Source organism: Lampetra fluviatilis, chromosome 61 (genome assembly GCF_964198595.1).
Source record: "Lampetra fluviatilis chromosome 61, kcLamFluv1.1, whole genome shotgun sequence".
Taxonomy (NCBI): domain Eukaryota; kingdom Metazoa; phylum Chordata; class Hyperoartia; order Petromyzontiformes; family Petromyzontidae; genus Lampetra; species Lampetra fluviatilis.
The window spans coordinates 246,030-270,511 of NC_136335.1; the positions used below are offsets into that span (position 1 = coordinate 246,030).

Below are 24,482 nucleotides of genomic sequence, written 5' to 3' on the forward strand. Positions count from 1 at the left end.
CTCGCTATCCAGACAGGGGTCGCCGGTTCCAGTTCCGTCTCCCGTCTGGGATGTCGGCACGTGTGTGCGTGCGTGGAACTTGTTTTATCGCCAACCGTACGCGGAGATGTTTGCGGGGGGGAAAAGGACAACAAGCTAAACACAAAAAGCAGTTCTAAAGAAATGACTTTGTCAATCTATATCTGTATCATTTTTAAAAGTGCACCACTGGCTTTCCAATATCGGAAGGAAGAGCGTTCCAGACGGCCGCAGAAGCGCATCTGAAAGCGCCGCGCGATGATGCGGTGGCCACCATCTTTGTTCGATGGCCAGTCAAAAGCCGCTGCTGCCACTGCTGCCGCTGCTGCCGTTGCTGCCGCTGCTGCCGCTGCTGCCGCTGCTGCCGCTGCTGCCGCTGCTGCCGCTGCTGCCGCTGCTGCCGCTGCTGCCGCTGCTGCCGCTGCTGCCGCTGCTGCCGCTGCTGCCGCTGCTGCCGCTGCTGCCGCTGCTGCTGCTGCGAGGATGACGGAGTTGGCCTGATGATGGGTTATGCTCCTTGACGAGATCAGCGAGGTGTCGTGGCAAGCACGTTGCGTGTAACGAGTGCGACCTTACAATGAACGCTCTTCCTTCCAATATTAGCAAACCACTGGGAGCGATGCACTTTTAAATCCAGATTAAACACTCACTGCTTTAGAACGGCTTTTTTGTGTTTAGTTTCTTCTCCTTCCACCGCACCTCCGATCAGCACGGTTGGCTTCGTACGGTGCGAAAGAAGTCATCACACATACCGACATACGTAGACTCGGAGACCCTTAGACTCAACACAGATACCCATCCGTTTGTTATCCTTCCTCCGCACCTCCGATGACACAAACACCACGACATCCGTGGCTCACGCCGGGCTCTGTAGACATCTTCAGGTCTTGGCTGTGGTCGCGGCTTTAGGAATGTCGATTCCGGGCCTCTTGCCCAACCGCAAATTAACATCAAATTACGCCGATTGTTTCTGTTTGTTTGTTAAGATTTTCTTAAGCGGGTCGGCAGCGCCACCGGACTCGCGATCCAGAGGTCACGCCGGTTTGACCCCAATCTCCCGGCGCGGCGGTTGGAACGGGGGAGCAAGTTTCATAACCCCCCCGGCCAGCCACCTGCCCCCCCTCGCCCAATGCATCTGTTCGCCCGGCAGCGTGAGTGGGTTCGGCCACAGGTAGCCTCCCATCGGCAGGTCGCGTGCGCTGGGGTAACCCCCACCTCTTGCGAGATGCGCTGGCCAGTGTGGAAGAGTAGGCCAAAAGCCATCGAGAGAGGGTACCTCCACAGCCGTCTCTACGGAGCCCTCCCATGACCAAAGATGGCTCGGGGAGGGCTTCATCCAGCAATGGATTGACAAAGAGCTTTACATTGTTACCACTTCTCCTCTGTGTCACCGTGTCTATCTCTCTGTGTCACGTGTCTATGTATCTGTGTCACGTGTCTGTGTGTCACGTGTCTCTGTGTCTGTGTGTGTCACGTGTCTGTGTGTCACGTGTCTGTGTGTCTGTGTGTTACGTATCTCTGTGTCACGTGTCTCTGTGTGTCACGTGTCTATGTCTCTGTGTGTCACGTGTCTCTGTGTGTCACGCGTCTGTGTCTCTGTGTGTCACGTGCCTCTGTGTGTCACGTGTCTCTGTGTGTCACGTGTCTCTGTGTGTCACGTGTCTCTGTGTGTCTCTGTGACTGTGTCTCTGTGTGTCACCGTGTCTGTGTCTCTGTGTGTCTCTGTGACTGTGTCTGTGTCTCTGCGTGTCACGTGTCTCTGTCTCTAACTGTCTCTATGGCTCTCTGCGTGTCCCCGCTGCGCAGGCTCTCAGATGGAGCTGAGCTCCCCCAGGATGGGCCGCCTGGGCGAGGCCTCCGACCCGGCCTCACGCTCACGCACCCGCAGGGGCGTGGGCACGCACGCCCCGCCGGCCGGCACGCGCAAGGCCGTACGTACGCGTGAGTGCGTGTGTGCATGTGTGCGTGCATGTATGTGCGTGCACGTGCATACGTGCGCGCGCGTACGTGCGTGCGCATGCGCGTGTGTACGCGTGTGTATCTGTACGTATGTGTGTGCGCATGCGCGTGTGTACGCGTGTGCCTGTACGTACGTGCTTGCGCATGCGCGTGTGTACGCGTGTGTGTCTCTACGTACGTGCGTGCGCATGCGCGTGTGTACACGTGTGTCTGTACATACGTGCGTGCGCATGCGCGTGTGTACGCGTGTGTCTGTACGTACGTGCGTGCGCATGCGCGTGTACGCGTGTGTCTGTACGTACGTGCGTGCGCATGCGCGTGTGTACGCGTGTGTGTCTGTACGTACGTGCGTGCGCATGCGCATGCGCACGTGTGTGTCTGTACGTACGTGCGTGCGCATGCGCGTGTGTACGCGTGTGTCTGTACGTACGCGCACCCGTGTGTACGCGTGTGTCTGTACGTACGTGCGTGCGCATGCACGTGTGTACGCGTGTGTCTGTACGTACGCGCATGCGCGTGTGTACGCGTGTGTCTGTACGTACGTGCGTGCGCATGCCCGTGTGTACGCGTGTGTCTGTACGTACGTGCGTGCGCATGCGCGTGTCTACGCGTGTGTGTCTGTACGTACGTGCGTGCGCATGCGCGTGTGTACGCGTGTTTGTGAGGGAGTGGTAGTGTAGCGGTCAGCGCACTGCGCTACGAACCCGGAGACCTGAGTTCAATTCCCGCTCTCACTGCCAACACCATCTGAACCAGTCCTGGACCTCCCCTAGGTTGAGTCAGACACAAATGAGTACCTGGTGCGGTGTGTAAACATAACCTCTAGGGAGACAAAGGCGGCCGGGCACGGTGCTGGCCACCCACCCCCTCGTGTGCCTTGCCGGCCTTCTGCTACTCGCTAACAGCACTTGCCCTACAGTCTGTGCAGGCTATTTGGGGGATATTTGTTTGTTGTCTTTGTGTTTGGGCCCACGTGGTCATGTGTCTCCCTTGTACCCGCGTGTCCCCCACGTGTCCCCACGTGTCCCCCACGTGTCCCCCCGATCGTGACCACCACGTGTCCTCACCCGCACCCACCTCACAGGGCAGCCGCTCCCTCAGCAGCAGCCCCGTGCGCCCGGGCCTCGGGTACCCGTCGGAGTCGTGCACGCCGGTGTGCGGCACGCCCCTGCGCACGCGGCGCCGCCAGCTCCCGCGCACGCCCCAACAGCAGCAGCAGCAAGCGGCGGCGGGGGGGGCGGTGGCGCCGCTCCACCCCGGCCGCTCCGGGCCCGGCACCCGCTCCTCCTCGCCCCCCGTGCGGCCGCCGTCGCCCTCCGCCGCGGGAACCGGCGCCGTCTCTGGCGCCGTCTCCGGCGCCGTCTCCGGCGCCGTCTCCGGTGCGTCCGTGGTGCGCCGCTCCGCCGGCTCCCGTCCCGCGCCGGCCAAGCGAGTGTGCTCGCTGGTGCTGGAGGGCCGCGAGTGGGAGGGCGGCCGAATGACGCCGGGGGACCGGCGCGGTGGCGGCGACGACGACGAGGATGAAGAGGAGGAGGGGGAGCGCGAGGAGGAGGAGGAGGAAGAGGAGGAAGAGGAGCCGTGGTCGAAGCGATCGTCGCACGAGCGGCAGCGCGCGAGGACGCCGCGCGACGACGAGTTCGGCCGTCGGGCTCCTGGCGGTGGCGGCGGAGGAGGAGGCGGAGTCCGTTCCTCGGCGCCCGGCGGCCGGCACGGCGGCTCGACCGGCCCGGCGCGCCACCACGCATCCGACCCCTACCTGAGCCTCACCCGCGGCCCCGGCGCCGCGACGCCGGGGCCGCGCTCGCCTCCGGCGGGGCACGGCCACGCGCCGGCGCGTCGGGCGGCGAGGCGGCGCGGGGGAGGGGACGAGGACGAGGAGGCGGCGATGGGGGGGGGCGTCCCGGAGCGGGCGACCCACGGCCCCCGGCCGCCGCGGCTGCCCAACGGCCACCGGCCGCGGCGGCACGCCGGCGCGCCGGGCACGAGGCCGCGGGGCGGCGCGCGGAGGGGGGGCGAGCGGGCGTGCAGCGAGACGGACGAGGACGACTGGTGCTAGCTCCCTCCGGAGTCGACCGACCCGGCGACCCGCCATCCGACCGACGGAGCGACCGGCAGACGGACGGAAGCGACCGGCGAATGGACGAGCGGGAAAACCGACGGACGAGTGGACGGACGGATGGACGTGTGGACGGACGGACGGATGAAAGAAATGGACGGACGGGTGGGATAGAATGATGGACGGACAGGACAAATGGATTGAAGCAATAGATAGACAGATCGGCAGAGAGGTGGAAGGGAGCAATAGATTGGCAGACAGATCAACAGCAAGATGATAAATGTATGAAAGCAATAGATGATCAGACTGATGGTAGACAGATGGACGGAGGGAGAGATGGACAAACGGACAGGTAGATGGATTGATGGATAGATGGTTGAACGTGATAGATAGATGGACGCACAGAAAGATGATACGAAAAGACGTGAGGGAGGGAGATGCACAGCCACATCGACACGTGGATCGGCAGATGGACAAACAGGAAGACGGGGACAGGAAGCGTGAATCTGAGAGAGTGAGAGTCGCACACGGACTCACGGACTCACGGACACACCGATGGACACGCGGACGGACTCATGGACTCACCGATGGACACGCCGATGGACACGCCGATGGACACGCGGACGGACACACTGACGAGCGGACATACGGACGGACGGACGTGGACGTGCCCAGTCGACGCAGCGAGATGCTGACGGGACAAGTGACCGCACCACCCCGAGCACCACCCCGAGTGCCGCCCCGAGCACCACCCCGAGCGCCGCCCCGAGCACCACCCCGAGTGCCGCCCCGAGCACCACCCCGAGCACCACCCCGAGCACCACCCCGAGCGCCGCCCCGAGCACCACCCCGAGCGCCGCCCCGAGCACCACCCCGAGCGCCGCCCCGAGCACCACCCCGAGCACCACCCCGAGCGTGGCTCTGCGAGCCCACCGGACGTCCGGCTCCGACCACGGAGTTCCACCCGGCCCCCCACTCCCCTGCCCCCCCTGCTACCCCCAACCGTCGCCTCGTGTACAGAATGAAGGTCGCAAACTCAAACACCGCCCCTCCCACCGACACATCCCAGCCAATAATCACCGACACCTCCGCGGTGGGGGGGGGGGGGGGTCGCTAAAGCGTGTACCGCTTTGTGGGTCGGTCAAGCTGGGACGGCGGTCCCCCCACGGAAGGACTTGATCCCTGCCATACGACTGTGGAGTTTTCCACCGCTGGGCTCAGGACCGCCACATTAAGGGGTGATGGGAGCTTGCGCCGTCAAGAGCCGAGATCTTTTGTCTGTTCCCCCCTCCGGTGATAACTTTAGTGTACAAATACAATTACGAATAATAACAACAATAATAGTAATAGCAGACACCAGCCATGAATGGAGCTTAGTGTATTTGCTTATGCTGTGGCGGTGCGTGCGTGCGTGCTCACGCGGGGAGCGGTGGCGTAGCGGTTAGCGCTACGAACCCGGCCACCCGAGTTCGATTGCCGCCCACGGCTAACACCGGTGACGATTATCTGAACCGGTCCTGGACCTCCCCCTAGGTCGACTCAGCCTCAAATGAGTACCTGGTGCGGTGTGTAAACATCACCACTGGGGAGACAAAGGCGGCCGGGCACGGTGCTGGCCACCCACCCCCTCGTGTGCCGTGCCGGCCTTCTGCTACTCGCTAACAGCACTTGCCCCTACAGTCTACTAAGGCTATACAGGGGGGTGGGTCTTTGTATACGCGCGTGCGTGCGTGTATGCGTGTGTGTGCGTGCGTGTGTGCGTGCGTGTGCGCGTGTACGCGTGTGTGTGCGTGCGTGTGTGCGCGTGTGCGCGTGTATGCGTGTGTGCGTGTGTACGTGTGTGCGTGTGTGCGTTCTGTGCGGTACGGGGGGATTGTGAAGCTTTGGCAATTTCAGGACGACAGCTCTCTGGGGGGGGGGGTGCGGGAGGGAGGGAGCGGAAAGGAGAAAAAACCCAAAATATTCGGACGTTGTCCGAAATGTAAGACGTCACGGGGCAGTGACGTCACTTTTGTGACGTCGCTTCCAAAAGAGAATGACGCGGGGGGGGGGGGAGGGGGGCGATTCGCGGACAGAGGATCAGGAGCCCCGCGGCCTCGAGCGGCAGACAACGGTCGCGTTTAGAAAGGGGGGGGGGCGGCAAGATCACTTCACAGATTGGTGCCAGCAAATTGTGACAATTTCCCGTCAGCGCTAATTGAAATTATACGAATCGGAGAGCTATGAAGTCGTGAAAGCCTCATAGCTTTACACAATTGTGAACTGAATCCGATTATCGAAAGGAAACAAACATAGCGGCAGCGGTGACGTCACGCCTGTTGCCTCACAGCGAAGATCCCCCTGGGTTCGATTCCCGACTCCGGGGTGCCTTTCTCTGTGTGTGTGTGTCGTGTGTGTGTCGTGTGTTTGTGTGTCGTGTGTTTGTGTAGTTTGTGTGTGTGTGTAGTTTGTGTGTGCGTGTGTGTGTAGTTGTGTGTGTGTGTGTGTCGTGTGTGTCGTTGTGTGTGTGTGTCGTATGTGTGTGTGTCGTAGTTTGTGTGTTCTGTCTCCGGTTTCCTACCAAAGCTCAAAGAAGGAAAACCGTGAAACGCGGACAAACACGTTCTCACACAACGTGACAACCGGCATTGGCCGAACAACAATTTATCGATTGGGATCACAGCAGCAGCAGCAGCAGCGTCGCTACCCCCACGACTGCAAAAGGGAAAACGTGGCAGGACCCTCCTGAAAAGCAGTGTTGAGACTCCCAAGCGAGGCTCTCCAAGCTAAACAAGCGTAATATATTTATGATGATGATAATAACAACAAAGTAAAGTCAGAAACGCTTCCCTGACACGTGCGCACGCTTTGTGCGCTTTGTGCATGCGTCCGTCCGTCCGTACGGAGAGTATGTGGATGAGTCTACACAGCCCTCTGGCTGGGCATGATGACTTCGATGACGATGACGACAACGACGACGACGACGATGATGATGACGACGACGATGATTGCATTGCTCGATGCCAACGCAGTGCCAAATCGTTCTGGCGAACGCGCCAGACTCTTCCCACCTTTCCCAAGATCCCCGTCGCCATCGCAGCGCAGACGATCAGCCGCAGGGGCCTTGGGGAGGCCGCCACCACCTGGGGAGGCCACCACCACCAGGGGAGGCTGCCACCACCTGTGGAGGCCACCACCTGTGGAGGCCACCACCTGTGGAGGCCGCCACCACCAGGGGAGGCCGCTGCCACCTGTGGAGGCCACCACCACCTGTGGAGGCCGCCACCACCTGGGGAGGCCACCACCACCTGTGGAGGCCACCACCACCTGTGGAGGCCACCACCACCTGCGGAGGCCACCACCACCTGTGGAGGCCACCACCAGGGGAGGTCACCACCTGTGGAGGCCACCACCTGGGGAGGCCACCACCACCTGTGGAGGCCACCACCTGGGGAGGCCACCACCTCCTGTGGAGGCCACCACCACCTGTGGAGGCCGCCACCACCTGTGGAGGCCGCCGCCACCTGGGGAGGCGAATGCTACCGGTGGCCCCCCACGGCGAGGGCTCCACCACCGTGGGCAGCTTGTCACCGTGGGCGAGTGTTCGCCTTTCAGAAGTGTCCACCGATTATGCAGCGTTTCTCCGCAAGGCAGCGTTCCACCCTGGGCTTGCCGTTCATTGCGTAGCGGGGCCTGACGCGCAATCACCCCCTTGCCTTGCCTGCAGACTGCGCGACGATGTTCGTCGGCAAGGGCCCACGCCGCCGTCGAGGGGGAACGGCACCCCGCGCCGTTCCCACGCGACGACTTTTGGACCAACAAACCCAAGGCCGGGTGGGTGGGGTGGGGGGGCGCCTTTTTAATCGACGGTCAAACCTTGGGAGAACGATGCGCGTGGTGCCAGAAAGGGGATTAAAGATCCCCCGCCGTGATCGATTGAAGTGCACCCAACCTGGTTGTCGTGGAGTTGACCCTAGAGGCGAGTCGATGGTGGGTGGCACTGCGGTTAGAGACCACCACCACCACCACAACAACAACAAGACAGCGTGTGGAGGATTGATGTCTCGCGGAATCTTTCCCAGTTCGCTGGGAGACGCGAGACATTTAACGGTCCGTGACGAATCGACGAAAGCGTCGCAGCCGTCAACGGGAAAGAGAGAGTATCCTGGACGTTGTGTGCCGGATTGCTTGTAAGCGGGAAATTCTATCGGGTTGCACGCGACTAATGGAGCCAGCAGCTCGGGTCGAGAGGTGACTCTGTGGATGTGGCGTGACCACGGGACGCTCAAATATGTTCCGGGCCGCTGAATCCCTTACAACATCAACAACATCAACAACAACAGCAGCAGCAGCAACTCTGTCAGAGTCAACTTGGTGGGGGAGGAGGTGGTGGAGGAGGTGGGGGAGGAGGAGGTGGGGGAGGGGGAGGTGGGGGAGGAGGAGGTGGGGGAGGGGGAGGTGGGGGAGGAGGTGGTGGAGGAAGAGGAGGAGGTGGGGGAGCTGGAGGAGGTGGGGGAGCTGGAGGAGGTGGGGGAGGAGGAGGTGGGGGAGCTGGAGGAGGTGGTGGAGGAGGAGGTGGGGGAGCTGGAGGAGGTGGGGGAGGAGGAGGTGGGGGTGGTGGAGGAGGAGGTGGGGGAGGGGGAGGTGGGGGAGGAGGAGGTGGGGGAGGGGGAGGTGGGGGAGGAGGAGGTGGGGGTGGTGGAGGTGGTGGGGGAGGAGGAGGTGGGGGAGGAGGAGGTGGGGGAGGGGGAGGTGGGGGAGGAGGAGGTGGGGGAGGGGGAGGTGGGGGAGGAGGAGGTGGGGGTGGTGGAGGTGGTGGGGGAGGAGGAGGTGGGGGTGGTGGAGGAGGAGGTGGGGGAGGGGGAGGTGGGGGAGGAGGAGGTGGGGGAGGGGGAGGTGGGGGAGGAGGAGGTGGAGGTGGTGGAGGTGGTGGGGGAGGAGGAGGTGGGGGAGGAGGAGGTGGGGGAGGAGGAGGTGGGGGTGGTGGAGGAGGAGGTGGGGGAGGGGGAGGTGGGGGAGGAGGAGGTGGGGGAGGGGGAGGAGGCGGGGGAGCTGGAGGAGGTGGGGGAGCTGGAGGAGGTGGGGGAGGAGGAGGTGGGGGTGGTGGAGGAGGAGGTGGGGGAGGGGGAGGTGGGGGAGGAGGAGGTGGAGGTGGTGGAGGTGGTGGGGGAGGAGGAGGTGGGGGAGGAGGAGGTGGGGGAGGAGGAGGTGGGGGGTGGTGGAGGAGGAGGTGGGGGAGGGGGAGGTGGGGGAGGAGGAGGTGGGGGAGGGGGAGGAGGTGGGGGAGCTGGAGGAGGTGGGGGAGCTGGAGGAGGTGGGGGAGGAGGAGGTGGGGGTGGTGGAGGAGGAGGTGGGGGAGGAGGAGGTGGGGGAGGGGGAGGTGGGGGAGGAGGAGGTGGGGGTGGTGGAGGAGGAGGTGGGGGGAGGGGGAGGTGGGGGAGGAGGAGGTGGGGGAGGAGGAGGTGGGGGAGGGGGGGGTGGGGGAGGAGGTGGTGGAGGAAGAGGAGGAGGTGGGGGAGCTGGAGGAGGTGGGGGAGGAGGAGGTGGGGGAGCTGGAGGAGGTGGTGGAGGAGGAGGTGGGGGAGCTGGAGGAGGTGGGGGAGCTGGAGGAGGTGGGGGAGGAGGAGGTGGGGGAGGAGGAGGAGGTGGGGGAGGAGGAGGTGTTGGAGGAGGAGGTGGGGGAGGAGGTGGTGGAGGAGGAGGAGGTGGGGGAGCTGGAGGAGGTGGGGGAGGAGGTGGTGGAGGAGGAGGAGGTGGGGGAGCAGGAGGTGGGGGAGCTGGAGGAGGTGGTGGAGGAGGAGGTGGGGGAGCTGGAGGAGGTGGGGGAGGAGGAGGTGGGGGAGGAGGAGGTGGTGGAGGAGGAGGTGGGGGAGCTGGAGGAGGTGGGGGAGGAGGAGGTGGGGGAGCTGGAGGAGGTGGTGGAGGAGGAGGTGGGGGAGCTGGAGGAGGTGGGGGAGCTGGAGGAGGTGGGGGAGGAGGAGGTGTTGGAGGAGGAGGTGGGGGAGGAGGTGGTGGAGGAGGAGGAGGTGGGGGAGCTGGAGGAGGTGGGGGAGGAGGAAGTGGTGGAGGAGGAGGAGGTGGTGGAGGAGGAGGTGGGGGAGCTGGAGGAGGTGGGGGAGGAGGAGGTGGGGGAGCTGGAGGAGGTGGGGGAGGAGGAGGTGGGGGAGGAGGAGGTGGTGGAGGAGGAGGTGGTGGAGGAGGAGGAGGTGGGGGAGCTGGAGGAGGTGGGGGAGCAGGAGGTGGGGGAGCTGGAGGAGGTGGTGGAGGAGGAGGTGGGGGAGCTGGAGGAGGTGGGGGAGGAGGAGGTGGGGGAGGAGGAGGTGGTGGAGGAGGAGGTGGGGGAGCTGGAGGAGGTGGGGGAGGAGGAGGAGGTGGGGGAGGAGGAGGAGGTGGGGGAGGAGGAGGTGGTGGAGGAGGAGGTGGGGGAGCTGGAGGAGGTGGGGGAGGAGGAGGTGGGGGAGGAGGAGGAGGTGGGGGAGGAGGAGGTGGGGGAGGAGGAGGTGGTGGAGGAGGAGGTGGGGGAGCTGGAGGAGGTGGGGGAGGAGGAGGAGGTGGTGGAGGAGGAGGAGGTGGGGGAGGAGGAGGTGGTGGAGGAGGAGGAGGTGGGGGAGGAGGAGGTGGTGGGGGAGGAGGTGGTGGAGGATGAGGTGGAGGAGGTGGAGGAGGAGGTGGTGGAGGAGGAGGATGAGGTGGTGGAGGAGGTGGAGGAGGAGGTGGTGGAGGTGGAGGAAGTAGAGGTGGGGACTCCGTCTGCGCCATTGCGCGCTGCGTCTCGGCCTCTCCGATGCGAGTACCCGTGGTGGTGCCGCCGTCTCTCGCGTTGTCATTGGGAGCGTTGTCCGACGCTTCACACCGCGTGCCGCCTGCAGCTTCTTCGCCTAAGAGCCCGATTCGGTTTCGCTCGAATTCTGCCATAGATAGTATACAAAGTACGGGGCTGGTTGATGACCGCCGCTGTTGCTCATTGACACCCACCCACTCATCCACACAACCACTCACCCACCCACTCACTCACCCACCCACTCACTCACCCACCCACTCATCCACACAACCAATCACCCACACAAACACCAACCCAACCACTCACCCACACAACCCTTCACCCACCCACTCTCCAACCCAACCACTCACCAACCCAACCACTCACCCACCCACTCACCAACCCACTCGCCAACTCAACCACTCACCCACCCACTCACTCACCCACCCACTCGCCAACCCACTCACCCACCCGCTCACCCACCCGCTCACCCACCCGCTCACTCACCCACTCACCCATCCACTCACCAACCCAACCACTCACTCACCCACTTACTCACCCAGCCACCTACTTATTCACCCACCCAACCACTCACTCACCCCGCTCACTCACCCACTCACTCACCCCGCTTACTCACCCACTCACCCACCCACTCATCCACACACTCACCCCCTCACCCACTTACTCACCCAGCCACTTACGTATTCACTCACCCACCCACTCACCCACTCACCCAACCACTCACTCACCCACTCACTCACCCCGCTCACTCACCCCGCTCACTAACTCGCTCGGCAGTCGCCAGCACCACTTTATAATCGATGGGAGAAAAACAAAACGAGCTTGCTTTATTTATTGAGTTGGCTTCGGTGCACGTGGGAGCGAAACGTCGGACATAGTGGCGGAACGCGCGCCGGGGAAGAGCTGATGGGAGTGCTCAAACGCGCGAAACCCTGGCGGTGACGGCCGTGCGACTGATGAGTCGGGCCGAAGGGGAAGCGTTCGCGTGCCAAATGTCGGCGTCGCCCGATGACCTCCTCGCCCCCCCCCCCCGTGGTGTCTGCCGCGGGCTCCTGGGGACGCCTCCGTGCATCCAGCGCTGGTTTGTCCGCGCGTGCTTGTTGGTTGACTCGCTTGCGTCTGGCTGTGATTGTTGTTGTTGTTTTGCTTTGGGTTGTAATGAGGCCGCCCCGTGACCTCCGTGCCTCGACTCGGTGGTGGGGATGGGGGCCTCAATTACGATGGGGACTCGGATTACGAGTGGGTTGGGTGCGTGAGTGACTCGATGCCTCGATAAGTGAGTGCGTGCGTGGGTGGGTGAGCAGATCAGCGACTGGATGGGTGAGTGGTTGGATGCCCGAGGTGAGTGAGTGAGTGAGCGAGCAAATGAGTGGGCGAGTGGATGGGCGAGCGGGTGAGTGATTGGATGGGGTGAGAGAGATTATTTGACGAGATGGATGGGCGGGTGATCGGATGGGAGAGTGGGTGAGCGTTGTGGTCACCCGCAGTGGTTAAACAGCACGGGTGAGCAGTCCGTCTGGTCGACTGAGGTCTTGAGCGAGTGGGCCATTGAGTGCGCGCGCGTGTGAGTGTCACTGTGGGGAGCGGTGGCACAGTGTTTAGCACGCTGCGCTACCAACCCGGGCGACCCGCTGACTGTCAACGTCGTTGACGATTATCTGAACCAGTCCTGGGCCTCCCCTAGGTCGACCCAGCCTCAAATGAGCACCGGGTACTGTGTAAAAAACATCGCCACTGGGGAGACAAAGGCGGCCTGGCGTGGTGTTGGCTACAGCCACCTCCTCGTGTGCTGTGCCGGCCTTCATAGGTGCTACTCGCGAACAGCACTTGTCCCTACCAAGTCTGCTAAGGCGTGTTGTTTTGTCTCGAGCGAGCGAGCCATTGGGTGCGCGCGCGAGATTCAAGGCGTGACTTTGTGCGCAAACAGGAGCGCGTCCCAGAGAGTGGAGAGAGGAGCGCACTAATTGTGCGCAGCGACTAAAGCGTCTCCCCGTGACTCGGAGGGTCGGTGTGAGGGTTTCCTTCCCTCGACGACTCTCATCCGAAACCTCGCCACCATCTCGCCCTCAATTCGCCCTTGAGCCATCGCCACTCAATCCGGACCGCCTTCATCAACATCCTCGCTCTCGCCCCAAGCTGCCGCCATGCCCCGCGGCACTCCAGTGTCGAGCACACGGCCACGCTGTAACGCCACAGCCAAACGGGTGGCTCTCTCTCTCTCTCTCAATGTTATTTCTTTACCTACTCGACATCAACGACAATTATAAGTCCGCCCAGTGCCGGACTAAGCTAGTGCGGGGGCTGTAGCATGTGTTGCTATAAAGGGGCCCTAAAAAAACCCCAAAAATATTAAAACACATTTTTTACTTGCATAGTAAAGTAATTGCATGTTTAATTAGCTATACGGCCAGATAATACGACAAATCGCTATCCTTAAACACCCAGTCGTTCATAAAGTACCATAAAGTACGATAGTAATAGAGAAAGTGCAGAATCGCTGAACCGGAATTGATGGCACTTGAAAGCATTTAGCGCGGGGCACTTGAAATTGCGGGACCCGTAGCTACTACACGTGTAGTAGTAGCTACTACACGTGTAGTAGTAGCTACTATTTGTGCTACTACGATAATATAATCCGGCACCGAGTCCACCACCGCTGTGCTTTTTAAAATCCCGAAGCGATGCAGTAGAGACCAAGCAAGCATCGAGGGGACACATCTGTCGCACTCCGCCCGGACGAGACCCTTAATCTGTTACAGATACTCAAAATCAATGTGCCCCGAAAACAGAAATTGGCCGCCGGCGTTGTGAGACTCGCTCCGCCATACGAGACGCAAGTGGCTCGATCATCATCAACAACAACATACTCCTCTTCATCTTATTGTAACTCCTTCAGTATGCTAACTGGCTCCAATACGAATGCCTCTCTCCCCTCTCTCTATTCACGTGAAGCTCCCAAACTCGCATGCATCCCGAGGAATCTTCGATGTCAAAAAGAATGACCCTGACCCCTGAGGTCCCCCGTGATCGTCATCACGGCAGCGGCTCTCGCGGTCTAAAGAGGGCAGCCTCGGTTCGATTCCCGACTCGGGCGCGGTTTTTTTCTACGTGGCGTTTGTATGTTGTTTGTATGTTGTTTGTATGTTCCTCCCCCTCCCGTGTTCTGCATGGGGTCTTTGTTTATTCCTGCCTCTCCGGTTTCCTCCCATCGTGAAAACACAAAAGCACGCCGCGTAATTTGGGGAATTGCATCAAACACAGCCCCCCAATGATGCTGGGGCGAGTTGCCTGCAAAACGACTCGCGAAGGATCGCACTCAGCAGCAGTAGTAGCAGCAGCAGCAGTAGTAGCAGCAGTGGTAGCAGCAACAGTAGCAACAGCAGCAGTAGTAGCAACAGCAGCAGTAGTAGCAGCAGCAGTAATAGCAGCAGTAGCAACAACAGCAGTAGTAGCAGCAGTAGCAGCAGCAGTAGTAGCAGCAGCGGCAGCAGTAATAGCAACAGCAGCAGCTGTAGTAGCAGCAGCAATAGCAACAGCAGTAATAGCAGCAGCAGTAATAGCAGCAGCAGCGGCAACAGCAACATCGCTACTGGCTACTGCGGATAAACTTGGCAGGACCCTCCTGAACCAGCGAGATTCGGAAAGGCTTCTCAGAAGATTTCTACCGCGGGAGGAATCTGATGAGCTGTGAAGCTCTTTGTTCACAGATGTTCCAGTAGCGGCACGGGGTCAGAACGTCACAACAAACAGTACAAAAACAAACATGATGGAAAAAAACCACAATTTTACTTTTAAAAAACGTAAATAATGATCGCCATCATCGTCGTTACGATTCCACCACCACCACCACATGACGTACTGCGTGTTCTCATCACAGCACTGCTATCAGGCGTCTATCATTGTACATGTTGTGGCTTGGCTCTCCACCACACCGGTTAGTGCTGCACTAGTCACGAAATTGGCACGTTCTGTTAACGCGACAACCCTTACTAGTTGGCTGTGTCGGGTGGTGGTGGGGTTAACGACACATTTATTTACGCGATCTAACCCAAACATCAACCTGTAATGATGTCCACGATAGTCGTGAATACACTGCTGACTCAACACTTGGTGGGGTTCACAGCCAGCGGTTGATTTGTGTTGGGGCCAGGCCCACGACTCAAAGACGACCTGGCCACATGTCTGTCGTGAAGCCCTCCACCACCCGACGCAGCCAAACATCTCAAATTCACGAGAGACTGACGGCCGTGCCGATTTGAGGTTGTTTGCATCGCTGTCGTTTTAAACTCGTCCAGAGTTTGTTCAGAGGGAAAGTCTCAAAATAATCACATTCAACATTTGCTTAAATAGCTCCGAAAACATGAATCTGTCATTGCCTCCATCACACGTCTCTAATTGTCGTCGTTATCACACTCCGAGCACTTACTGTTCAGCTATTTGAACCTGTTTCTACCATCAACGTGATATTGCTAAATAATGTACTTTCCAAATGTTTACCGTTTCCATAATCCTGTTGATTTGTTAAAATATTATATTTCTTGTCATGTCATTTCTTGTAACACTTTTATCACCACCATAATGCCATCGTGTTGACACATTTAAACGTGTCTTATTCATCATGATGGTAGTCGTATTATAACTTAAGTTTTTATATATTTGTTTGCTTATGAATCCTCCATTTGCCATCGTTACATCTACAACAACACCAATTTCCGACGTTTCACCGTTAACTCGAGAACCAAAATCCGCACTTGGGATCGTCCGCAATGGAAACAGGACGTGCACCGAACACTCGCATTTACACATCTGTCCCTCCACGTCCAGAAAAAGTTGGTATATGTTAGACATCCCATCGGCCAAAAACTGGCCTCTTGTCATTGCAACCGCATTTCACTGAACACGCGGCAGCACGAACACAACCTCGAGCCGGTTCGTCATTCAGCGTCTCATCAGCGGTCAGGATTTGGATTTGGCTTTGGCTTTGGCTTGAACCAAAATGAATCTGCCAAGACGATGTTTATATTTGGAACACCTTGACAGTAAGTTGGACGCAAAAAAGAACACCTCCGTGATGAGTTCGGCAACTTGAAGAGACATCGGCGGCGAGCGCGAGACGACGATGTCTGGTGGATGATGATGAAGATGCCTGGTGGATGATGATGATGCCTGGTGGATGATGATGATGCCTGGTGGATGATGATGATGCCTGGTGGATGATGATGATGATGCCTGATGGATGATGATGATTCCTGGTGAATGATGATGCCTGGTGGATGATGATGCCTGGTGGATGATGATGATGATGCCTGGTGGATGATGATGATGCCTGGTGGATGATGATGATGCCTGGTGGATGATGATGATGCCTGGTGGATGATGATGCCTGGTGGATGATGATGATGCCTGGTGGATGATGATGATGATGCCTGTTGGATGATGATGATGATGCCTGGTGGATGATGATGCCTGGTGGATGATGATGATGCCTGGTGGATGATGATGATGCCTGGTGGATGATGATGATGATGCCTGATGGATGATGATGATTCCTGGTGAATGATGATGCCTGGTGGATGATGATGCCTGGTGGATGATGATGATGCCTGGTGGATGATGATGATGCCTGGTGAATGATGATGCCTGGTGGATGATGATGATGATGCCTGGTGGATGATGATGATGCCTGGTGGATGATGATGCCTGGTGGATGATGATGATGCCTGGTGGATGATGATGCCTGGTGGATGATGATGATGCCTGGTGGATGATGATGATGATGCCTGTTGGATGATGATGATGATGCCTGGTGGATGATGATGCCTGGTGGATGATGATGATGCCTGGTGGATGATGATGATGATGCCTGGTGGATGATGATGATGCCTGGTGATGATGATGATGATGCCTGGTGATGATGATGATGATGCCTGGTGGATGATGATGATGCCTGGTGATGATGATGATGCCTGGTGGATGATGATGATGCCTGGTGGATGATGATGATGATGCCTGGTGGATGATGATGATGATGCCTGGTGGATGATGATGATGCCTGGTGATGATGATGATGCCTGGTGGATGATGATGATGCCTGGTGGATGATGATGATGCCTGGTGGATGATGATGATGATGCCTGGTGGATGATGATGATGATGCCTGGTGGATGATGATGATGATGCCTGGTGGATGATGATGATGCCTGGTGGATGATGATGATGATGCCTGGTGGATGATGATGATCGCCACGAGCGATCGGTGCCGATTCTCCGTACTGTGGACTGGGTTCACGCGTGTTCGTTGAACTTCTTTCGCGCCGTACGTTTGCCAACCGCGCTCATCCTCGTTTTGCGTGTTCCTTTCTTTCTCCCCATAACCCGCTCATCGAGATGTCATCATTGCCGCATTCGCCGGATTATAAGACGCATCCGAAAGTCAGTCATTAATATTGTCACAACAACAACAACCGCCATTCGCCGCTTGTGCCAGGCTAGGTGCACTTTGAGGCTTGCCAGAGGCTCCACTGGCAGCAGGTGACCCCAGGCGGCAGTTGCAAAGACAAAGATCCCCCGTGAAGCCTTCGCCAGACTGGGTGGCAAGTGCTGTTAGCGAGCTCCACATATTGAGGGGGTGGGTGGCCAGCACTAGGCACGGCCGCCTTTGTCTCCCCGGTGGTGCTGATGTTTACACGGACCAACACACACGGCCTACTCAAACATACCGGATTATAAGACGCACCTACCGCCCCCAAGTGCGCCTTCTCATCTTATAACCCAGAGAAACTGCGTCTGTTATTAACTTATGATCGTCGCACGAAGTGTTGTTGTTGTTTATGGCGTTGTAGTGTTGCCTTGGAGTAAAGGGGGGTGGGGGGGGTGACGGCTGTGTGTGTGTAAAGCAATGGACGTTTGAGTAATAATAATGCAATAATAAGACGAATTACTACATAGGCCCGTTATGCATGCATGCCTTTTTTGCCCTGTGCACGAAACTGAATTTAAAAGTTACAAAAATATATATATAAATAAAAAAGCCTTTTCACCTTTTTAAACGGGGGGAGGGGGGGTGGGTGAGATGAAATATTAAATATTAACAAACAATTTTGGCGGGGAGAAAAGGTGACAGGAATGTATGTTGTGTTTTGACTACCCCCGGTTATTTACATAACTAAGTATACGTGTGCTTGTTGCAAGATGTTGTTTTCATATGTTATATTATGGGGCCTGAGGGAAAACCTGGTTTGTACTGTTTATATATATGAAATATGATATGATTATTATATACTGTATGTAATGATATTAATCATGACTTGCATATCCGGTGTGGGTTGGGCCCATCAGAGCATGGCGTTTTGCCTGCAGTTTATACAAACTACAATCTCGTCTTTTTTTGTATGATGCTTAACAATCTAAAACCCCCCCTGCCCCCTCCCTTCCATTAAATGCATTTAAGATACCGACAATGATAATTATAGTCATAAAGATAACGTAACTATGCTGATTCAAGGTATAATAAAAGCAATTAAAATGGCATCGTCCCAACTAGGCCCAATCCTGCCCTCCCTGTCGAGTGATTACAGATCAGCCGCCACTCCACCATCATCCACCTGACATCATCCACCATCATCATCCACCAGGCATCCACCAATCATCATCCACCAGCAGACGTCATCCACCACTCCAACATCAAACACCAGGCATCATCCACGTGACGTCATCATCCACCCACCTGACGTCGTCACCACTACCTGGCGTCGTCATCCACCTGGCGTCGTCACCACCTGGCGTCGTCATCCACGTGATGTCATCATCCACCTGACGTCACCACTACCTGGCGTCGTCATCCACGTGACGTCATCATCCACCTGACGTCGTCACCACTACCTGGCGTCGTCATCCACCTGGCGTCGTCATCCACCTGGCGTCGTCATCCACGTGACGTCATCATCCACGTGACGTCATCATCCACCTGACGTCACCACTACCTGGCGTCGTCATCCACCTGGCGTCGTCATCCACGTGACGTCGTCATCCACCTGACGTCACCACTACCTGGCGTCGTCATCCACCTGGCGTCGTCATCCACCTGACGTCACCACTACCTGGCGTCGTCATCCACCTGGCGTCGTCATCCACCTGGCGTCGTCATCCACCTGGCGTCGTCATCCACCTGACGTCATCATCCACCTGACGTCATCATCCACCTGACGTCGTCACCACTACCTGGCGTCACCACTACCTGGCGTCATCATCCACCTGGCGTCGTCATCCACCTGACGTCATCATCCACCTGACGTCGTCACCACTACCTGGCGTCATCATCCACCTGGCGTCGTCATCCACCTGACGTCATCATCCACCTGACGTCGTCACCACTACCTGGCGTCATCATCCACCTGGCGTCGTCATCCACCTGGCGTCATCATCCACCTGGCGTCGTCATCCACCTGACGTCATCATCCACCTGACGTCGTCACCACTACCTGGCGTCATCATCCACCTGACGTCATCATCCACCTGACGTCGTCACCACTACCTGGCGTCATCGTCCACCTGGCGTCGTCATCCACCTGACGTCATCATCCACCTGACGTCGTCACCACTACCTGGCGTCATCATCCACCTGACGTCATCATCCACCTGACGTCGTCATCCACCTGGCGTCGTCATCCACCTGGCGTCATCATCCACCTGACGTCGTCACCACTACCTGGCGTCATCATCCACCTGACGTCATCATCCACCTGACGTCGTCACCACTACCTGGCGTCATCATCCACCTGGCGTCGTCATCCACCTGACGTCATCATCCACCTGACGTCATCATCCACCTGACGTCATCATCCACCTGACGTCGTCACCACTACCTGGCGTCATCATCCACCTGACGTCATCATCCACCTGACGTCGTCACTACTACCTGGCGTCATCATCCACCTGGCGTCGTCATCCACCTGACGTCATCATCCACCTAACGTCGTCACCACTACCTGGCGTCATCATCCACCTGGCGTCATCATCCACGAGGCTACGCTGAGGAGAGGGTGGCGGAGCTCCAAAGTGGTTTCAGGAAAGGGCGGCCCTGCATCTTCGTCGTTTTCTCTGTCCGTCTGCTGCAGCAAAGGTGGAGGGAACTCCACGTGGCCTGAACGTGCACACAGCATGGTGTGCGTGTGTGGTGTAGCATGGTGTGTGTGTGGTGTGGCATGGTGTGTGTGTGGTGTGGTGTAGCATGGTGTGTGTGTGGTGTGGCATGGTGTGTGTGTGGTGTGGCATGGTGTGCGTGTGTGGTGTAGCATGGTGTGTGTGTGGTGTGGCATGGTGTGTGTGTGGTGTGGTGTAGCATGGTGTGTGTGTGGTGTGGCATGGTGTGTGTGTGTGGTGTAGCATGGTGTGTGTGTGTGGTTTAGCATGGTGTGTGTGTGTGGTTTAGCATGGTGTGTGTGTGGTGTGGCATGGTGTGTGTGTGTGTGGTGTAGCATGGTGTGTGTGTGTGGTGTGGCATGGTGTGTGTGTGTGGTTTAGCATGGTGTGTGTGTGGTGTGGCATGGTGTGTGTGTGTGTGGTGTAGCATGGTGTGTGTGTGTGGTGTGGCATGGTGTGTGTGTGTGGTTTAGCATGGTGTGTGTGTGGTGTGGCATGGTGTGTGTGTGTGTGGTTTAGCATGGTGTGTGTGTGGTGTGGCATGGTGTGTGTGTGGTGTGGTGTAGCATGGTGTGTGTGTGGTGTGGCATGGTGTGTGTGTGGTGTGGCATGGTGTGCGTGTGTGGTGTAGCATGGTGTGTGTGTGGTGTGGCATGGTGTGTGTGTGGTGTGGTGTAGCATGGTGTGTGTGTGGTGTGGCATGGTGTGTGTGTGTGGTGTAGCATGGTGTGTGTGTGTGGTTTAGCATGGTGTGTGTGTGTGGTTTAGCATGGTGTGTGTGTGGTGTGGCATGGTGTGTGTGTGTGTGGTGTAGCATGGTGTGTGTGTGTGGTGTGGCATGGTGTGTGTGTGTGGTTTAGCATGGTGTGTGTGTGGTGTGGCATGGTGTGTGTGTGTGTGGTGTAGCATGGTGTGTGTGTGTGGTGTGGCATGGTGTGTGTGTGTGGTTTAGCATGGTGTGTGTGTGGTGTGGCATGGTGTGTGTGTGTGTGGTTTAGCATGGTGTGTGTGTGGTGTGGCATGGTGTGTGTGTGGTTTAGCATGGTGTGTGTGTGTGGTTTAGCATGGTGTGTGTGTGTGTGGTTTAGCATGGTGTGTGTGTGTGGTGTGGCATGGTGTGTGTGTGGCATGGTGTGTGTGTGTGGTGTAGCATGGTGTGTGTGTGGTGTGGCATGGTGTGTGTGTGTGGTGTAGCATGGTGTGTGTGTGGTGTGGCATGGTGTGTGTGTGGTGTGGCATGGTGTGTGTGTGTGTGGTGTAGCATGGTGTGTGTGTGGTGTGGCATGGTGTGTGTGTGTGGTTTAGCATGGTGTGTGTGTGGTGTGGCATGGTGTGTGTGTGTGTGGTGTAGCATGGTGTGCGTGTGTGTGGTGTAGCATGGTGTGTGTGTGGTGTGGCATGGTGTGTGTGTGTGTGGTGTAGCATGGTGTGCGTGTGTGTGGTGTAGCATGGTGTGTGTGTGTGGTGTGGCATGGTGTGTGTGTGTGTGGTGTAGCATTGTGTGTGTGGTGTAGCATTGTGTGTGTGGTTTAGCATGGTGTGTGTGTGGTGTGGCATGGTGTGTGTGTGTGTGTGGTGTAGCATGGTGTGCGTGTGTGTGTGCGCGTTGTGTATGGGTGTGTGGCGATTGTGTGTGGGTGTTGGGGTGTGGTTGAGTGTGGTTGCTGAGTGTGTTACTCCAGTCACGGATGATGAGTGGAGGGGGAGGGGGGAGGCTGTAGAGGGGGGGGGGGGGAGCTTCTGGGAGGTTGAGTTGGGGGGTGGGGATGGGTGGCCGCTGTGACACAGCCCTCTCCTCCACTCACGGGGAGCTCCACACTCCGCGAAACGCCACTCAGCTCTCGGGGTCGCTCTCTAGAAACTCACCCACAATCAGCATTTTATATACACACACTCACCAACAAAATACACACCGCCACACACACTCACCAACAAAAAACACACAGCCATACACGCACCCACACACGCACACACGGACCCACACACTCCTGCACACTCTCACCCACACTCTCACCCACACTCACCCACACACACGCATCCACCCACACACACGCATCCACCCACACACACGCATCCACCCACACACACGCATCCACCCACAAACACGCATCCACCCACACACACGCATCCACCCACACACACGCATCCACCCACACACACGCATCCACCCACACACACGCATCCACCCACACACACGCATCCACCCACACACACGCATCCACCCACACACACGCATCCACCCACACACACGCATCCACCCACACACGTATCCACCCACAGACGCACCCACCCACAGACGCACCCACCCACAGACGCACCCACCCACAGACGCACCCACTCGTCACACGTGCACTCAGCTAAACACTCGCCCACACCCACCATTCACCACACTCTGCACCCCTTGCTGCTCTCAATGTAACTCGCCCGAATCTCCACCACCGCCGTCACGCACCGCCGGGGCCGTGATGACCTTCATCACAGCGACTCAGAAGCCGGGAGAAGTCTCCGTCTCACGGCGAGCACGGGACAACTGGATCCGAAGGAGATGACAATGATGGTGGTGGTGGTCGTGATGATGATGATGGTGGTGGTGGTGGTGGCGAGGAAGAAGATGACTGTCGTGACGACAGGGAGCCATCGGGGTTTAGTGATGGCCCAGCGGCACCATCAGCAGTTGATGGTGGTGGTGCTGATGGCGCTGATGGTGGTGGCGGTGGCGGTGCCGGCCTCGTCAGCAGCGCACGGGAACAGCGTGGAGCCGGGGGAAGAGGGATCGGCGTTCATCTCTGGTGGGGAAACTCGCGCACACACACACTCACATACAACCACACACTCAGACAATCACACACTCACACACAACCACACACTCAGACAACCACACACACAACCACACTCTCACACAACCACACACACACAATCACACAATCACACTCGCTCACTCTCACACAACCACTTACACTTACACAATCACACTCGCTCACTCTCACACAACCACTCACACTTACTCTCACAATTACACACACACTATCACACACAATCGCTCACACTCAATCACTCGCGCACACTAACGCTCTCTCGCTCTCACGCACCTGTTCGCACACGCGTCTGTGTGTGTGTGTCTGAGTGTGTGTGTCTAAGTGTCTGTGTGTGTGTCTGTGTGTGTGTCTGTGTGTGTGTTTGCACGTTCGACTTGTTTAGACATTGCTATGCGAACCGTAAACCAAAATTTATTTTTACCAATTGTATTGTGTTAACCCAAGTTTACACGCATTCGCTAACGCACATGCGCACAGACTCAGCTTTACACTCACACACCTGTGCACACACACACACACCTGTGCACACACGCACACCTGTGCACACACCTGTGCACACACACCTGTGCATACACACACCTGTGTATAGACACGCGCACACACACACACCTGTGCACACACACACACCCCGGTGCATAAACACGCACATAGACACGCACGCACACCTGTGCACACACACGCACACCTGTGCACACACACGCACACCTGTGCACACACAAACGCACACCTGTGCACACACACCTGTGCACACACACCTGTGTACACACACACACCTGTGCATAGACACGCACATAGACACGCACGCACACCTGTGCACACACACACGCACACCTGTGCACACGCACACCTGTGCACACACAAACGCACACCTGTGCACACACACACACCTGTGCACACACACACCTGTGCACACACACCTGTGCATAGACACGCACATAGACACGCACACACACGCACACCTGTGCACACACACACCTGTGCACGCGTGTACATCATACTTTTGCGGACACACCAGTACACAAGTGTCCAATCGCACACAAAAGGCAAAGGACTAAGATACCCGGCAGAACCTTAACGAGACTGTTGGGGCAAGTGTTAGCGAGCGCCTATTAAAGCCGGCATGGAACACGAGGGGAGGAATGGCCAGCACCACGTTCGGCCGCCTTTGTCTCCCTTGTGGCGATGTTTACTAGACACCGCACGGGAACTCATTTGAGGCCGAGTCGGATGCCCGGGACCGGTTCAGAAAATCGTCACCGGTGTTGGTCGTGAGCGGGAATCGAACTCGGGTCACCTGTGCGCACAAGCAATCACGTGTGCATCAGTACACACATGTACACATATTAATGTACACACACACTTGTGATGTGCGCGTGTGTGCTTCTGTATGTCTGTACGTACACACGTGTGTGTGTGTGCCGTGTGCGGTGTGTGAACATCGCCACGTGGGAGACACAGGCGGCCGGGCGTGGGGTCCTGGCTACCCACCCCTTCGTGTGCTGTGCTGGCCTGCATAGGTGATGCTACTCGCTAACAGCACTTGGCCCAACAGTCTGTTAAGGCTATAGGGGCATCGTTGTTGGCTTTGTCCGCGCGTGCGTATGTTGTGTGTGTGTTGTGTGTGTGTGTTGTGTGTGTGTGTGTTGTGTGTGTGTGTTGTGTGTGTGTGTTGTGTGTGTGTGTGTTGTGTGTGTGTTGTGTGTGTGTGTTTTGTGTGTGTGTGTTGTGTGTG

General features: G+C 57.8%; 3 protein-coding genes across 3 annotated transcripts in view; 2 read left to right on the forward strand and 1 right to left on the reverse strand.

Annotated features, from left to right (window-relative positions):
- LOC144951274 (voltage-dependent P/Q-type calcium channel subunit alpha-1A-like) overlaps positions 1 to 8,400 on the forward strand; it is a 131,710-nt gene extending 123,310 nt beyond the window's left edge. Inside the window, 2 exon segments of the mRNA XM_078881442.1 lie at positions 1,825 to 1,949; positions 3,062 to 8,400. Coding sequence (XP_078737568.1) covers positions 1,825 to 1,949; positions 3,062 to 4,033 — 1,097 coding nt within the window. The 3' untranslated portion in view covers positions 4,034 to 8,400.
- A 7,342-nt stretch (positions 8,401 to 15,742) lies between these two features.
- On the reverse strand, positions 15,743 to 22,410 carry LOC144951219 (uncharacterized). Its single transcript, XM_078881367.1, has 4 exons — positions 22,359 to 22,410; positions 19,798 to 19,935; positions 16,640 to 17,171; positions 15,743 to 16,481 (listed from the first exon to the last, which is right to left on the reverse strand). The coding sequence occupies exons 1-4, from the start codon at positions 22,408 to 22,410 to the stop codon at positions 15,743 to 15,745; spliced, it is 1,461 nt and encodes a 486-aa protein (XP_078737493.1).
- Positions 21,784 to 24,482, forward strand: part of LOC144951220 (uncharacterized) — an 84,107-nt gene continuing 81,408 nt past the window's right edge. The window contains exon 1 of the mRNA XM_078881369.1: positions 21,784 to 22,723. Coding sequence (XP_078737495.1) covers positions 22,480 to 22,723 — 244 coding nt within the window. The 5' untranslated portion in view covers positions 21,784 to 22,479. The remainder of the gene's footprint in view (positions 22,724 to 24,482) is intronic.

What these genes read in the sequence shown, in the direction of transcription:
- LOC144951219 (XM_078881367.1), bottom strand. Translation starts at nt 22,410, where the DNA reads ATGAAGGTCATCACGGCCCCGGCGGTGCGTGACGGCGGTGGTGGAGAT. An exon ending in CTCGTGGATGATGACGCCAG is followed by an intron (nt 17,172 to 19,797) that starts GTGGATGATGAC and finishes CATCTCGATGAG; the next exon opens with CGGGTTATGGGGAGAAAGAA. An exon ending in CAGGCATCATCATCATCATC is followed by an intron (nt 16,482 to 16,639) that starts CACCAGGCATCA and finishes GCATCATCATCC; the next exon opens with ACCAGGCATCATCATCATCC.